The 17,604-nt window shown below is 33.0% G+C and overlaps 1 protein-coding gene and 1 pseudogene across 1 annotated transcript; both read right to left on the bottom strand.

Annotated features, from left to right (window-relative positions):
- Positions 1-5,423: 5,423 nt before the first annotated feature.
- Positions 5,424-6,371, bottom strand: LOC110199509 (olfactory receptor 4A47-like). Its single transcript, XM_078148271.1, is given in 3 exon segments — positions 5,424-5,829; positions 5,831-6,179; positions 6,182-6,371. Coding segments are annotated over 3 exon segments (945 nt in total).
- Positions 6,372-15,665: 9,294 nt separating this feature from the next.
- On the bottom strand, positions 15,666-16,630 carry LOC110199508 (putative olfactory receptor 4A4; annotated as a pseudogene).
- Positions 16,631-17,604: the final 974 nt, after the last annotated feature.

Here is a 17,604-nt window from a genome sequence, read left to right as displayed (position 1 = left end):
GAATTTTTATTCCTCTTTTTAGATTTGGTTGATTCTGCTTTTCAACGCATTCTTCTCTTCACTGGATTTTTGTAACTCTTTTACCATTTGGCCCATTCTGGGTTTTTAGCTGTTATTTTCTTCAATATTTTTTTTGGTGCCTCCTTTACCAAGCCATTTTTTTTCATTATCACTCTCATCACTCTCATTTCTCTTCTTGACTTTTCCTATGTCTCTCTGACTTGATTATTAAAATCCCTTTTAATCTCTTTTCATAACCTGAGACCAATTCATATTTTTCTTTGAGGTTTTGGATGTAGGAATTTTTAATTTACTGTCTTCTGCGTGTATGTTTTGATCTTCCTTGTCGCCATAGTAACTTTCTATATTCAGGTGATTTTCTATTGTTTGCTCATTTTTGTAATCTATTTTTTTTAACTCTTCAATCTTTTGCTGACATGGTACTCTGCAGGGTGGAGGGCACACTCTCTCAAGCTGCAGGGATTTTGTACAGCTGTTTTCAGAGATGCTTCCAGGGACCTGTAAGCTTTCAATTCTTCCAAATTGGTTTGATTGAAGGAGAGGTATCATTACTTAAAAGGACACTTAAAGAAAGCTTTTGACAAAATCCAATGCCCCTTCACATTATAAACGCACAGGAATCAAAGCAGCTTTTCTCAAGGTCATAAGCAATATCTATTTGAAAAGAAATAGAAAGTGAACAAGAAATTCTAAAACAGAAATAAAACAGAGACTTTCCTAATAAGAATACGTGTAGAGGAAGGATGTCTGCTATCACCACTATTATTTAAAATTGTGCTAGAAGTATGAACTACAATAATAAGATAAGAAAAAAGAAAGAAAGAAAAGTAGGCAATGAGAAAACAAAAATATCACTCTTTGCAGGTGATATGATAATATCATTAGTGTACCCTAGGAAATCAACTCATTTTATTTGAAAAAATAATCAACTTTAGCAAGGTTGGAAAATATGAAAATTAAAAATAACTATCAGTCCTTCTATATACTGCCAACAAAATTCAACAGGAAAAGTTAAAAAGGAAAAAAAATCATTTAAAAAAACTGAGGAAAATATTAAATACTTGGATATCTATCTACTAAGATAAACCCAGGCAACACTTGTGTGCAATTGCAAAACACATTTCATACTGATAAGATACGTCTACACAACTAGAGAAATATTAATGGATCACATATAGAATGAGTCAAAATAATGAGAAATGGCTATGCTATTTAAGTTAATTTACTTATTCATTGTCATACCAATTGATTACTAAGGAATTGTTTGATATAACTAGGGGAAAAAATAGCTATTTTTTACGGAAGAACAGAAAGACAAGAATATCAAAGGAATTAAAAGAAAAAATACTTATAGCAGTTCTTTTTGTGGCAGCAAAGGATTGTAAATTGAAGGGATGTCTGTTAATTTGGGAATGACTGAATAAGATATGGTATATTATTTAAGTAAATATTATTGTGCTTCAAGAAATGAGAAGCAGAGGGGTTTCAAACAAAAAAACCTGGGATGACTTATATGACCTGATTCAAAATAAAATAAGTAGAACTTTTTTTAGTAGAACTTTCTACACAGTAAAAGCAATATTGCATAACAATAAACTGTGAAAAGTTGGCCACTCTAATAGATACACTGATCTAAGATCATTCCAATGGTCCATAATAAAAAATGCTCTCCACCTGCAGATAGGCATCTGATGAATTCTGAGTGGAAAGGGGTGGGCATATGTGGAACAACCCAGCTTTCAAGAAGTGGAGGTAACCAGATGAGATCTGTAATCAAATATGAAATCAGGTAATATTTATAACACTTTTTACAAAACATCAAGTGCTATGTAAGTTTTAATTATTACTAATCTAATGGTATATATCCATTAAAATAGAGAGACTTTGAATAAGCACTCACAAGTGATGAAGGTTGGAGCAAGACTTGGGTAGGAGGAGATTAAATTTAATCTCTTCTGAGAAGTTGCATAATAATTCAAATAATCCTAAAATATTCCCTGCTTTACAAATTCCTCTGCTTAACACCAATATTCTCCTGGGAAAAGGTGATGATGGTGAATCATGGAATATTACCTCATAAAAAGAATCAAATTTCAAAGTAATAAAAAAAATGAAGGTAAGATAAATTATAGGTAGACCATGTTATAAAAATGAATTTCTTTTTTTTTTGGCAGTGACAATGTTTTATTTATTTTATTGTATTAAATTATTTTGATTTATCAACAATCACTTCCATATGTTTTTGAGTTTAAAATTTTTCTCCCCCTTCCTCCCCTCTACCCTCCCCAAGACAGTGCACAATCTGATGTAGGCTTTACATTTACATTCCTATTAAACATATTTTCACATTAGTGAAGTTGTAAGTAAAAATTAAAATCAATAGGAGGAACCATCAGAAAGAGGAAACAAAACTCAACAGAAGGGGGGGAAAATGATAGCGATTCAACTTTCATAGTTCTTTCTTTGGATGTGGATAGCATTTTCTATCACGAGGCCTCTGGAGATGTCTTAGATCCTTGTAATGCTGAGAAGGGTTAAGTTTAGCAATATTAGTCATCGCACAACATGGCTGTTATTGTGTTCTTGGTTCTGCTCACTTCACTCAGCATCATACCATACAAGTCTTTTCAGGTTTTTCTGAAGTCAACCTGTTCATCATTTCTTATAGCACAATAGTATTCCATTACATTCATATACCACAACCTGCTCAGCCATTCCCCAATTGATGGGCATCTTTCAATTTCCAATTCTTTGCCACCACAAAAAGAGCTGCTGTGAATATTTTTGTACATGTGGGTCCTTTTCCCATTTGTATGATCTGTTTGGGATATAGCCCTAGAAGTGCTATTGCTGGATCAAAGGGTATGCACATTTTTGTAGCCCTTTGGGCATAGTTCCAAATTGTTCTCCAAAATGATTAGATCATTTCACAACTCCACCAACAATGTATTAGTGTTCCAATTTGCCCACATCTTCTCCAACATTTATCATTTTCCTGTTTTGTCATGTTGGCCAATCTGATAGGTGTGATGTGGCACCTCAGAGTTGTTTTGATTTGCATTTCTCTAATCAATAATGATTTAGAGCATTTTTCATATGAAAAAATGAATTTAAAATAAGAAGTGATTAAATGGAAAAATCAAGGAAGTGTGTTAACAGAGAGAAAAAAAGTGGAATATCCAGGAAGCAATAATTAAAGAAAATAAATGCATTATGTAGATATAGTGTTTATAAGCTCAAGATATTAAAAGTACCAGAGGAAGGGTCCATTTTATTCAATAGATAATCCTTGAACTATTCACAGAAGGGCTTAGGAAAGAAACACATAATAGTAATGGAATAACAAGCACGGTCCTTTGCAGATAAAACATAATTACATAAGGTTATGATAATATGAAAAATAAATGATTATGATAATAGTGCAGCAAGTTAGAACAGTGGTTAGAATTCAGGGCCTGGAATTAGGAATATATAACTTTAATCTGCCTTTAGGCACTTACTAACTGTGTGATCCTGCACATGTCACATAAGTCCTGTTTGGCTCAGTTATCTCCTCTGTAAAATGAGGATAATAATAGCACCTACCTCTCAGGGTTGTTGTGAAGATAAAATGAGAAATAATAGCAAAACATTTAGAACATTTCCTGGCATTAAGTAAATGCTATATAAATTGTTAACTGTTATTATTTTCACTATCACAACCACCACCACCATCATCATCATCTTACTAAGTCTCAACTCTATTTCCATATTATTGGGATAGGAAAACACAACAAAAAAGAATGACAATTCCAGCTCTTGAAGCATCCAGACTAGTAACCAATGAAGATCATGAAAAGGCATTATGCAAGCCGTGAAGCAAATCACAGCAGCCTTTTTAAAAAAATGCAAGTAGGAAATAACAATTTAGAAATATTCTAGGGGCCTAAAATATATGACAGAAATTGGCAAATACATGGAGTACAAATCGAGATCTCAGCACTTTTTAATGAAAATATATAACTTTGATTCATAAAATAGTTAAGAACAAACTTCTAATAGATAGTTACAGCTCAAAAACTCATAATGTTTCATCAACATAGAAAAAGCAACTTCCATAGTACAGAAATCTGGACAAGAGAATCAAAACTTTGTGGAAATAGGACAACTTAAGTAAACTTCCTGTTGTCCTCACTGCTTTTAGAATTGAACTGAAGATGATTCATTGAGTTTATTATTGAGATGGATTTACATTTACAAATATTGTTTACTGATTCCAAAAAACAATCTGTTATATAAAATTGCAGCTGTACTGTAATGTATAGGGCATCAAATATAAATAGAAACAAGAAAAAAACTAAAAGTATCTTTACAACATCTTATCATTGGACTATTTCTATCAGAATCCACATTTTAAAAGAGCAAATGAGATTATTTTTGCCACTGTTTACAGTAATAACAATGGCAAAGGTGATTTAAGGCTAATTCTTCTACACTACAGCTATAAAACTCTAACCATCGTGCCATGCTACCTTTCTTATTCAAAAATATAAGATAATGAACACCAATTTAAATTTAATTATTGATATTATAATATAATATAATTTTTGAAACAATGGGAAAGATAAGATTACACATCTTTTTCACGTTTAGGCTTTACATAGAATATTTTAAAAAATCCCTGTTAAAACAAATAGCCTTACATTAACAGGTTTTATATCACATTCTAATTCTTGACGTAAATTTTTAGGTTGATAAGGTTAAATATTACATGTGAAGCTGGTTGATTTACATGGAAAACTTGGAGCAGGAATAATTTCAAGTAAACAAAAATTGATTAGTTTTGTTTTTCTCTTCTCTAGAATATCCACCACCACACCACAAACATATCACGTGACATATTAATTCCCTTCTTTAAACATATTTGAGCAATACTATTCTCAGTGATCTTTGCATCTTTGTTAGAAGACCCAATTGCCCTTTAAAAGTGTCACCTAATTAAAGTGAATTGATGCTTTCCTGATGAACCAAGATGATCTTTTTAAAATTTTATTTTAATTTCCAAATTATATCCTCCACTCATGCCCACCCCCAGACATTGAAAAATCAAGAAATATGATGTACTTGGAAGTCATATAAAACATATTTCTACATTATACACATTGTAGAAAAAACAATGAAAGAAAAGGAGAAAAATGTTTCAATCTGTATTCAGAGATGATCAGTTGTCCATCTCCATGTTTATAGCCTTTTTCATCAAACCATCATGCTCTTATAGAAATAGTTCTAACAACAACAAAAATGTAGCTTCTGTTGCTAATGACAGAATGCTTATTTTTTCTTCACATATATAAAATTTGCTTTCTTAGATTCAAATAAGATCTAGGAATTTCATAATCTTCTCTCATTTCCCTTGTGAAACATCATTGCTTGGCCAGGACATCCACTTCCTTACACTTGGATGTCACTTTTCTATTCCAAAGCTTCCTCATGGCATTTTTCATCTCTGTGTTTCTCAGGGTGTAGATCAAAGGGTTCAGTATGGGAGTAATGGTCGTATAAAAGACACTTAGAAATTTATCAGTGGGGAAGGTGCCGACAGGCCTAACATACATGAAAATACAAGGGACAAAGAAGACAACCACTGTGATGTGGGAGACACAAGCAGAAAGGGCTTTTTGTCGACTTTCCAGACTTTGAGTTTTCAAAGACTGTAAAATGACCCCATAGGAGACAAGCAATAGCAAAAAGGTAATTGTACATATCACTCCCCCATTGGCAACCACTGAGATGCCAATTATATAGGTATCTGTACAAGAAAGTTTCAACAGGGTACATGTCACAAAAGAAGTGATCAATTACATTGGATCCACAAAATGGGAGACTAACAATAAAAAGGAGCTGGACTATTGAATGCATGAATCCTCCAATCCAGGATACCACCAAGAGCAGAATACATACATTCCACCTTGTAATGACTAAGTAATACGAGGGCTTAAAGATGGGTACATAATGATCATAGGCCATAAAAATGAGGAGGAAAATTTCAGTCCCACCAAATAGATGTTCCAAGAAGAGCTGTACCATGCAAGCTTGGAAAGAAATGGTTGCCCTTTCATGGAGCATATCTAGAGTCATTTTAGGGACAATGATAGTAGAATAGATAGCATCTATAAAGACAAGAAGGCAAGAAAAGAGTACATAGGGGACCTCAAGCTCTTGCTTCTAATGACAGTTATGGTAATCAGAATGTTGCCCACCATAGTTGAAATGTAGATAATTAAAAATACAGCAAATAGTGTTTTTTGTATCTCAGAATTCTGCGTAAACCCCAGGACGATAAACTTGGTGACATTGCTCCTGTTTTCCATGCTGTCTTTTTTTGGGGGGATAGTAACTGTTCATTGGATATAGTACCAGATTTGTAGTTAGCAGAGCCTTGAGTTCAGTTCACACGTCTGACCCTTTTAATGGACAATGTGCTTACCCTTTTTGGGCATCAGTTTCCTCACCAGAATACTGGTTATAAAAGTGAAACATTATTGGCTTCAAAGAGATTTTGTTGGGGGGAGGACAAAGAAGTAATGATGGATATTCTATTTGCAAATTTTAATGTCAATTATAAAAGTTGATTATTTTTCTGTAGTTTCAGGAGTCACATTTTACCTATAAAGATAATTATGAAACATAAACATTTCATTGACACTATTTCATTTCAATTTCATTTCTTAATATACCCCCCTTTGTCTGAAAGTATATGAAATAACCCTTAGCCATAGTTTCTCTTCCTTGTAATAAAGGGAATTAGGAACACTTTCTCAAGTATTTCCTGTGACAAGTTTGATCACTCTCATTACTTTTGTGTGTGTGTGTGTGTGTGTGTGTGTGTGTTTAATTTGTCTTTCTATTTATGCTTTTGTCATAGTTGTGGAGATTACTTTCCATTTTCTGCCTATTTTACTTTCCTTCACAAAACATCTAATATTTACCTAAATTCCAGATATTCACATTTTCTGATAAGACTTACATATTCTGTCATATTTGAGTATTCTCCAATAAATGGTCACATATATTGATTTTAGATTTTGTTGCTCCAAATTACATTTTAATGAATATTTTGTTGTATAAAGGACCTTTTACTGGTGTTCTCCGGGGTGGCTGCCTGGCATCAAGTTTCCCCATTTCCAATTGCATAAGTATTTTAATTTCTTTTTGGAAACACAACCTTTTAAATTGAGGCATCAATGCCCTTCTAAAATTTCCAAGACATGTCCACTTCAATAACAAAATATTTTTCTCACAAAAGAAGAAAATAATTGGTACTTATTCCAGTGGAAAAGAGACTAAGGCACAGAAATATAAGACTGATTCTAAGTCCCCTCATCATCTAAATGATAGGATTTGTATTTTTTAAGTAATTAAGTATTTTCCTTAAATATTCTGAGGGTCATCCAAATGAGCCTCCATGACTAAAGAGGTAAATACTAATAGTATCTTGTTTCAATCAATCAATTGGGATTTGTTTCATTTTGACAATAAGGTTTCTTTCTCCATAAGACCCTTATTAAGATGCAAGTAATTCATCAAAAGATATACTTTAAATTAATGTTGACACTATTCCAAATGTGAGTTTATCAGGTCCTAAGACTGTATGTTTGCTAAATAAGTATGTGTGTGTTTTATTTTATTTTTTAAATTGAAGGACCTATCATAGAACTAGAAAATAACAAACATTAAATAAATGTCATAAAGTAATCATTATTTTTGTGTTATTAACATCATGTCATATTCATCAGACATTTCAATGTGGATGGATGAAATGAAAGAGATCATGTATTTTTTCTGCTTTATAGTTTTTTTTTCTGAAACTATTGTATTATTAATAGTCAAAACCAGATCACTGAAATACTCTTCTGAAATCATATCATAAGGAATTTTCTGAACATTTTCTTAAGCCTGATATTTGTACCTTTCTAATCTCCTTCCAAAGATGTCACTTCACAATGGATAATTCTATAAAGTGCCCCATGTACCTTATATCTTAAAATAATCAGCTGAATCATCTAATGTCTCCAGCTACATCCTTAACTTCTTAAATAGATTAAAAATTGGTCATGTGAGACTACTACTGGAGATTTTTGCAACTGGTTTCATTGTTTCTTTTGATAACAAAATTCTTTACCATTTCATACTGAATTAAGTGAAAAACACTCATTCACCTTACATTAGCATAGACTTTAAAACCTTAACACAAAGCATAGTTTGGGGTAGAAGCAGAAAGGTGAATGACTTTTAGAAATATATTACTTCTCCATGAAGTCAATGTTTCCAAGTCCTGGATTTTGATGTTTTCCTTGATGTTGAAAGCCAGCAGCTTTGGCCAATAAAAATGATATTCACCAACATTCACCCTGTTGTCACCACAGAGACAGAAAATGCCACAAAAATTCATTTCAGCTTAAAAGGTCTAATTATTTCCAATTTTTTCTTCCAATTTCCTCACCTAAGTATTTTTTCTAAACAATTGCAATTCCTTAGGTTGTGAAGTTGATTCCATGTGAATCTATGGCTGCTTTTGTCTGCAAAGGATAATTTTATCCATATTCAATAAAAACTCCATCTCATGTCTGTGAGCCATTTTAATACTGTGTTCTTAAAACTTCTCCTCTAATTAAATCCTTTGAGGAATCTGTGCAGAGAATGGGGACAGTTCACATAGTCCTTCAGTTCAATTTCTCTCGAGATGTCACAGAGTTTAAAACTTTAATTGCAGAATCAAGGGGGGAAAATGAGTCCAAAGTAGAAACAGTAGAAATATTTTCAAGATAAATTATTATTTCTTTTCAGAGCTAGGGCTTTTAAGAGACTTTTTATGGTTTGTTCAAAGTTCCACCAAATGACATTTGCATGATCAGGATTTTAGTCTCTTGAATAGCTAATTTTCTACAGAATTTAGAAAACATGAAAAATAATGCATCCATCATCAACACAAGAATACATTAAAAGTTTTTTCTGAGGGCCTCTACAGAAAGATAGAAAATGGGATTATTAAGAATACATTTATTAACTTTTAAAGTTTAATTTTACTTGGTACTAGAATGAACTTTACATTAACCTTAATATTTCACATATATCTTACAAGTCAAAAGTCTTCTAGCACATGAATCTTTAAGAATGGGGAATAAAGTATAGTTGAAAGAAGAATAAAATATCATTTTATTTGAATTGGTAAATGAAAATAGATCTAAGAGCATGTATTTTTTTTAGCATTTTATCTTCTTTCAGTTACATGGAAACACAATTTTCCACATTCATTTTTAAAATTAAGTTTCAAATTCTCTTCTTCCTCACTCCCCTCATTGACAAGATAAGAAATTTGTGGTGCAAAACATATGCAAAAGAAAACATAGGTCAAAATGAAACCATAAGAAAAATTTTTTAAAGTATTAAAAATTATACTTCAATCTGTATTCAGACTCTATAGTCAGTTCTTTCTCTGGGGATGAATAGTATTTTCTTTCTTTTTTTTTTAATATAAATTTATTTATTTTTACTTTTCAACATTCACTTCCATAAGTTTCTGAGTTCCAAATTTTCACTCCATCTCACCACTCCCCCCACCCCAAGATGGTATGCATTCTGTATATCCCTTCCCATAGTTTGTCTTCTCTTCTATCTCTCCCCCTTCTCTTATCCCTTTCCCTTCTATTTTCCTGTAGGGCAGGATAGGCTTCTGTACCCCATTTCCTGTATTTCTTATTTCCCAGTAGCATGTGAAAACATTTTTTTAAACATATGTTTTTAAAACTTTAGGTTTCAAATTTTCTCTCTTCGTCCCTCCCCACCCACCCTGGTTGAAAAGGCAAGCAACTCAATATAGGTTGTACATGTGCAGTTATGCAAAACACCTCCACAGTAGACTTGTTGTAAAAAACTAACTCTATTTCCCTTAATTGTATCCCACCCTCCCATTTATTCTATTCTTTCTTTTGACCCTGTCCCTCCTCAGAAATATTTACTTCTGATTACCCCCTTTCCCAATCTGCCCTCCTCTCTATCATCTCTTTGCTCTCTTGTCCCCTTCTCCCCCTATTTTCCTGTAGGGTAAGACAAGCTTCCATACCCAATTGAATGTGTATGTTATTCCCTCCTTAAGCCAAATCCTATGAGAATAAGATTCCCCTCATTCCCTCTTACCATCCCCTGTTTCCTCTCCACTGTAAGAGACTTTTCTTTTTTGTTTTTATTTTTGTGAGATAATTTTCCCCATTCTACCTCTCCCTTTCTTCTTCTCTGAGTATAATCCTCCCTCATCCCTTAATTTTATTCTCCAGATATTACCCCTTAATCTTCAAATCACCCTGTGCCATCTATCTATCTATCTATCTATCTATCTATCTATCTATGCATAATTTTTTTTCCTCCAACTACCCTAATACTGATGAAGATCTCAGGAGTTATAAATATCATTTTTCCATGCAGGAATTTAAACAGTTCAATCTTAATAAGTCTCTTATGATTTCTCTTTCCTGTTTACCTCTTCATGTTTCACTTGAGTCCTATATTTGAAAGTCAAATTTTCTATTCAGCTCTGGTCTTTTCATCAGGAATGCTTGAAAGTCCTGTATTTCACTGAATGACCATTTTTTCCCCTGAAGGATTATACTCAGTTTTGCTGGGTAGGTGATTCTTGGTTGTAATCCTATCTCCTTTGCCCTCCAGAATGTTATATTCCATGCCCTGAGGTCTTTTAATGTAGAAGCTGCTAAATCTTGTGTTATCCTGATTGTTTCCACAGTATTTGAATTGTTTCCTTCTGGCAGCTTGTAATATTTTCTCCTTGCCCTGGGAACTCTGGAATTTGGCTATAATATCCCCTAGGAGTTTTCCTTTGGGGATCTCTTTCAGGAGGAGATCTGTGGATTCTTTCAATTTCTATTTTGCCCTCTGGTTCTAAAATATCAGGGCAGTTTTCCTTCATAATTTCTTGAAAGATGATGTCTAGGCTCTTTTTTTCATCATGGCTTTCAGATAGTCCAATAATTTTTAAATTCTCTCTTCTGGATCTATTTCCAGGTCAATTGTTTTTCCAATGAGATATTTCTCATTGTTTTCTATTTTTTCATTCTTTTGGATTTGTTTCACAGTCTACATTTCTCATAAAGTCACTAGCTTCCAATTACTCTATTCTAATTTTTAAGGAACTTTTTTCTTCAGCGAGCTTTTGGACTTCCTTTTCCATTTGGCCAATTTTGCTTTTTAGGGCATTCTTCTCTTTATTGGATCTTTGGACCTGTTTTGTCATTTGGGTTAGGCTATTTTTAAGGTGTTATTTTCTTCAGTATTTTTTGGGGTCTCTGTTAGCAAGTTATTGACTTGTTTTTTTTTATGATTTTCTTGCATCACTCTCAGTTTTTCCTCTATTTCTCTTACTTTCTTCTCAAAATCCTTTTTGAAGTCTTCCATGGCATGAGACCAATTCATATTTTTCATGGAGGCTTTGGCTTTAGGAGCTTTTACTTTGTTCTCTTCTGGTTGTATGTTTGATCTTTTTCCATAAAAGTAAGACTCTATGGATGGACTGTTTTTTGTGCTGCTTGTTCGTGACCCCAGCCAATTACTTGAGTTATAAACTCTTTTTAAAATAGGGGTCTGCTTCCAGTGGGGAGAATATACTGTCTCAAGCTTTGGGGGTTTTGTGCAGCTATTTTCAGAGATAATTCTAGGGACCTGTAAATTTGCAGTTCTTCCTAGGTGCTATAATTAAGGGTGAGGTGTTTATTTTTTTCCTTGCCTATGCTCTGGTCTATGAGTAACCACAAGAACTCTTTTCTGTCTTGGAATTGTGAGGACGATTCTCTCTCTTTTCATCATGGTTTTCACATAACCTTGTATTTCTGAAATGATCTCTCCTTGATCTATATTTCACATAAGTTTTTTCAATGAGATATTTCGCATTTTCCAACATATTTTTTCATTCTTTTGGTTTTGTTTTATTGTTTTTGATGTTTCATAGAGTCATTAGCTTCCACTTGTTCAATTTTAATTTTTATAGAATTATTTTCTATAGTGAGCTTTTGTACTTCCATATCCATTAGGCCAATTTTACTTTTTACTGAATTCTTTTATTTAGTGAATTTTTGTGCCTCTTTTTCCATTTGACCAGTTCAGCTTTTCAAGGCATTCTTCTCTTCATTGGATTTTTGTATCTCTTTTAACATTTGTCCTAGTCTGTTTATTTTTCTTTTTGGTGAGGCCATCAAGGCTAAGTGACTTGCCCAGGGTCACATAGATAGTAAATGTCAAGTTTCTGAGGCTGGATTTGAATTCAGGTCCTCCTGACTCCAAGGCCAGAGCTCTATCCACTGCACCACCTAGCTACCTCTTTTCTGTTTTTTGACATGTTATTTTCTCCAGTCCTTTTAAATTCAGGTGTTATTCTGCATTATGCTAGAAGTGTAGGCTATAACAATAAGATAAGAAAAAGATAAGTTGAAGAAATAAAAATAAGTAATGAGAAACCAAACCATCACTCTTTGCAGATGAATATAGTTAGAGTGCCCTAGAAAATCAATTTTTTTAAAATGAAAAACTATAACAAAGATGGAAAATATAAAACTGTAATATCATGTCTTTCTACATACACACACACACACATACATACATATATATAAAACAAAACTCAACAGGAAAATATAAAAGAGACATTTAAAGTAACTGCAGACAGTATTAAATATTTGTGTGTCTATCTACTAAGACAATCTCAAGCAATATTTGAGTGCAATTACAAAACATTTTTCATACAGATAAGATATATTTACACAACTGCAGAAATATTAGTGGCTCATATGTAGGCTGAGTCAAAATAATAAAAAAGTGACATCACTATTTAAGTTAATTTACTTACTTAGTGCCATACCCATTGACAATTAAGGAATTATTTTTTAGAGCTAGAAAAAAAACAATAGCATTTTTTTCCTGGAAGAACAAAAGGAGAAGAATCTCAAATGAATTAATGAAAAAAAATTTAAGGAAGGCAATCTAGCACTACCAAATTTCAAAATATATTAGAAAATGTTAAACATGAAAATAAGTTAATCTTTGTTCAAAATGGAATGGTAGATCAGTCAAGTAGATTAGGTACACAATACACAGCAGTAAATGACTACAGTAATCTAGTGTTTGATAAACACAAAGATCCAAATTTTGGAGGAAATATTCACTATTTGACTTTCTTTTGGAAAACTAAAAAGTAATTTAGGAGAAAGTAGGCATAGATTGACATCTTACACTCTTTGCAAAGATAAGTTCGAAATAAGTAAATGATTTAGCTATAAAGGATGATAGCATAACAACTTGTGAAAGCATGAAACAATGTACTTCTCAGATCTAAGGATTAGGGGAAAGTTTATGACCAATGAAGAGAAAGAGAGGGTCAGAGGAAAAAAATGAATAATTTTGGTTACATTAAACTAAGAAAATTTAATTACATTAAATTAAGAAAAATTCCAATAACAAACTAACACAGTCAAACTTGGAAGGAAAACCCATTTGGGGGAGGGGAATTATAGCAAATTTCTCTAAGGCTACATTTTTTAAGATATAGGGAACTTAGCTTAATTTATTTAAAAAATATGAATCATTGCCCAGTTGATAAATGGTCAAAGGATATGAACAATTTTCAGGTGACAGGTCTGAAAGGCTACTTTCAGAAAGGTTATCATAACTACCAAGAGTCAAGTAAAAATGATAGAAATCATAAATTATTAGAGTTATGCATGTTAAAACAACTCTAAAATACCACTTTATACCAATCAGACTGGCTAACATGACAGAAAGGAAAATAAGAATTCATGGAGGCGATGTGGAAAAAAGAAGAAATCATAGCTACCAATAGTTATATAAAAATAATAGAAATTAATAATTAGTTATATGCAGGGTAAAACAACTTCACCAATCAGTCTGGCTATCATGGCAGAAAAGAGAAATAAGAAACTCTGGAGCTGATATGGAAAAAATGTGACACTAACACATTGTTGGTGGAGTTGTGAACTGGTCTGACCATTCTGAGAACAATTTGGTACTACACACAAAGGGTATCAAAGTGTGCATACCATTTGACCTGGCAAAAACACTACTCACTGTCTATCACAAAGAAGTGGAAAAGGGATAAGAACTTGACGTATTCAGAAATGTTTAAATTAGCTCTTTTTTTGTCATGCTAAAGATTGGAAATTGAGGAAAATGTCCACCAATTGGGGAATGGTTAAACAAGGTTTAGTGGATGATTATGATGAAATACTAATGTGCTAAAAGAAATGATGAGCAGGATGTTTTCAGAAAAAATGTGGGAAGATATGATGTTATGTAAAGTGAAGTGAGCAGACCCTGAAGAACATTGTAGAGAGTTAGTTCCATATTGTAAGGATGATCATCTGTGAGTTAGATATTCTGATCAAGACAATGATTTGAGGCAGTTTCAAAGGATTCATGAAAAAAAATACTCTCTACCTACAGAAAGAGAATTGATAAACTCAGCACAGATTTAAGCACATTTTTTAAATTAATTCATCTTTCTTGGGTTTTTTGGTGTATGCATATTTTTATTTTGCCTCACGGCTAATATGGAAACTTGTTTTGTGTGATTTCACATGAATAATTGATATTATATTGCTTACCTTGTCAATGGGTAGGGGAGGGACAGGAGGAAGGGAAAGAATTTGGAAACCAAAATTTTAAAAATAAATGTTAAAAAATTTACATATATTTGGAAATTGTTTTATCAAATAAACATAGATTTTCAAAAGCCAGGCATTGTTTTATAAATCTTTTACCCCTGGCATATTAGAAGGAGTAAGTATATAGTAGGGGCATCTTTGCCTTGATTCTTTCTCCAGAGACACAGGGTGAGAGAGATTGTTGGAGGGAAATTATACGACAGCACAGCAATTGTGTTCAGCAGATTTTCTCTGGCAAATTGATTCTGAGACAAATAGGTTAAGTAATGCTTCATAGAATTTATAACTAGAAAAAAATCTTAGACAACATTTAAAATACACTGTGATTTTATGAAACAAATTGCGTGTGATCATGGATAGATATTTTAACTCATCTCATCTTTAGATTAATGTTGCTAAATTCATCCATTTGTGTCTTTAGATTTTTTTTCCGGAGTTCTTTAGGGAAATGCAAATTTAAGCAAATCTGAGGCACCACCTCTCAGATTAACTTGAATAACAGGAAAGAAAACTGACAAAAATAGATACAATGTGGGAAAATATGCACATTAATGAATTCTTGGTGGAGTGGTGAAATGGTTGCATCATTCTGGAGAACAATTTGGAACCATATGCAAAAGAATATAAAATAGTTCCTTCCCTTTGACCTACAAAGAGATCAAAGATGGGGACTCTACATTTACAAAAAAACTTATAGCAGTTATTTTTGTGGCAACAAAGGATTGTAAATTGAATTACTGAATAAGATATGGTATATGATTTCAAGTGAATATTATTGTGCTAAAAGAAATAAGAAGGAGAGGAGTTTCAGAAAAACCTGGGACAACTTATATGAACTGATGCAAGATGAAATGAGTAGAAGCTTTTACACAGTAACAGCAATATCGCATATTGATCAACTGTAAAATCTTAACAATCTTCCATCATTTATTTTGTGAAACATCCTTGGTTGGCCAGGGCATCCATTACCTTACATTTGGACAACATTTTTCTATTCCAAAGCTTCCTCATGACATTTTTCACCTCTGTGTTTCTCAGGATATAGATCAAAGGGTTCAGCATAGGAGTGATGATAGTATAAAAGATAGCAATTTATCAATGGGGAAAGTACAGACAGGCCTAACATACATGAAAATACAAGGGACAAAGAAGAAGACAACAACTGTGATGTGGGAGATGCAAGTAGAAAGGGCTTTTTGTCGACTTTTCAGACGTTGAGTTTTCAAAGACTGTAGAATGACCCCATAGGAGATAAGCAATAGCAAAAAGGTAATTGTGCACATTACTCCCCCGTTGGCCACCACCGAGATCCCAATTATATAGGTATCTGTACAGGAAGCTTCCAACAAAGGGTACATGTCAAAAATGAAGTGATCAATTACATTGGGTCCACAAAATGGGAGACTAACAATAAAAAGCAGCTAAACCAATGAATGTATAAAACCTCCAATCCAGGATGACACCAAGAGCAGAACACATACATGCCATCTCATTATGACTAAATAATATAAGTGTTTACAGATAGCTACAAAGTGATCATAGGCCATAAAAACAAGGAGGAAATCTTCAGCCCTACCAAATAGGTGTTCCAAGAAGAGCTGCCCCATGTAAGCTCAGAAAGAAATTGTTACCCTTTCATAGAGCATGTCTAGGGTCATTTTAGGGACAATGGCGGTGGAATAGAGCACATCCATAAAAGACAAGAAGGCAAGAAAGAAGTACATAGGGGACCTCAACCTCTTACTTCCAATGATAGTTATGATAATAAGAATGTTGCCTACTATAGGTAAAAATGTGGATAAGTAAGAATACAGAAAATAGTGGTTTTTGTACCTCAGATTCTGAGTAAGCCCTAGGAGGACAAACTCAGTAACATTGTTCCTGATTTCCATGTGTGTGTGTGTTGAGGGGTGGGGTTGAGGGGAAAGCAGACAAAGTGTTTATGGGATACAGCACCAGACTTGTAGTTATGAGAGCCTTGAGTTCAGTTCTGACATCTGGCCATTTTGAGGAAGAACCTGCTTAATCTTTATGTGCATCATTTTGTTTGCCAGAATACTGGTCATAATACTGGAACATTACCTGCTTCACAGAGCTTTTGTGGTTCTGTTTTTAAATTTTAATCTCATACAAAAGTTGGTTGTTCTGTAATTGCAGCAGTGAGATCTTTATCTATAAAGATAATTATGAAACATAAACTTTTACTTGGCCCACTTTTTATGAAATGTTCATTTCTCAATATGTTACTACCTATATCTGACAGTATATAAACTGTGCCTTACTCATAGTTTCTATTCTTTGTAATAAAATGAAGAAGGCACACTTTCTTAGGTGTTTTCTGTGACAAGTTTGAGCACTATATTATATTCAGGTCTTTTGTTAAATTGTTCTTTCTGTTTATTTTGTTGTCATTAATGTGGAGATTGTTCTCCATGTTCTGGTTACTTTAATCTGCTTCGGTTAACAAAAAAAAAATATTTCTCTAAATTCCAGATAGTCAAATTTTCTAATAGTGCAGATTGTCTGTCATATTTAAGTATTCCTCAATAAATAGATATGTACTTTTTCTTCACTTTCACCATGCACAAAAAGTACTTTAATGAATATTTTTGTTATAAAGTATCTTTTACTGGAGAACTCTTGGATGTCTCCCTGGCAATGAATTTCCCCATTTCCAATGGCATGAGCATTTTAGTTTCTTTTTAGAAACACAATCTTTTAAAGTGAGGTATAAATGCTTTTCTAAAATTTCTAAGACACTTCCATTTCCAGAATCAAATTTGTTCTCATAAAAATAAAAGATAATTGGTTGTGATTCCAGTGGAAAAGAGGCAAATGCACAGAAATATAAGACCATGATTCAAGG

The sequence above is a fragment of the Phascolarctos cinereus genome, unplaced genomic scaffold, assembly GCF_003287225.1.
Source record: "Phascolarctos cinereus isolate Bilbo 61053 unplaced genomic scaffold, phaCin_HiC Scaffold_9;HRSCAF=440, whole genome shotgun sequence".
Lineage (NCBI taxonomy): Eukaryota > Metazoa > Chordata > Mammalia > Diprotodontia > Phascolarctidae > Phascolarctos > Phascolarctos cinereus.
The sequence above is the reverse complement of the archived record's forward strand: the minus strand, read 5'-3'. Positions and strand labels throughout refer to the sequence as shown.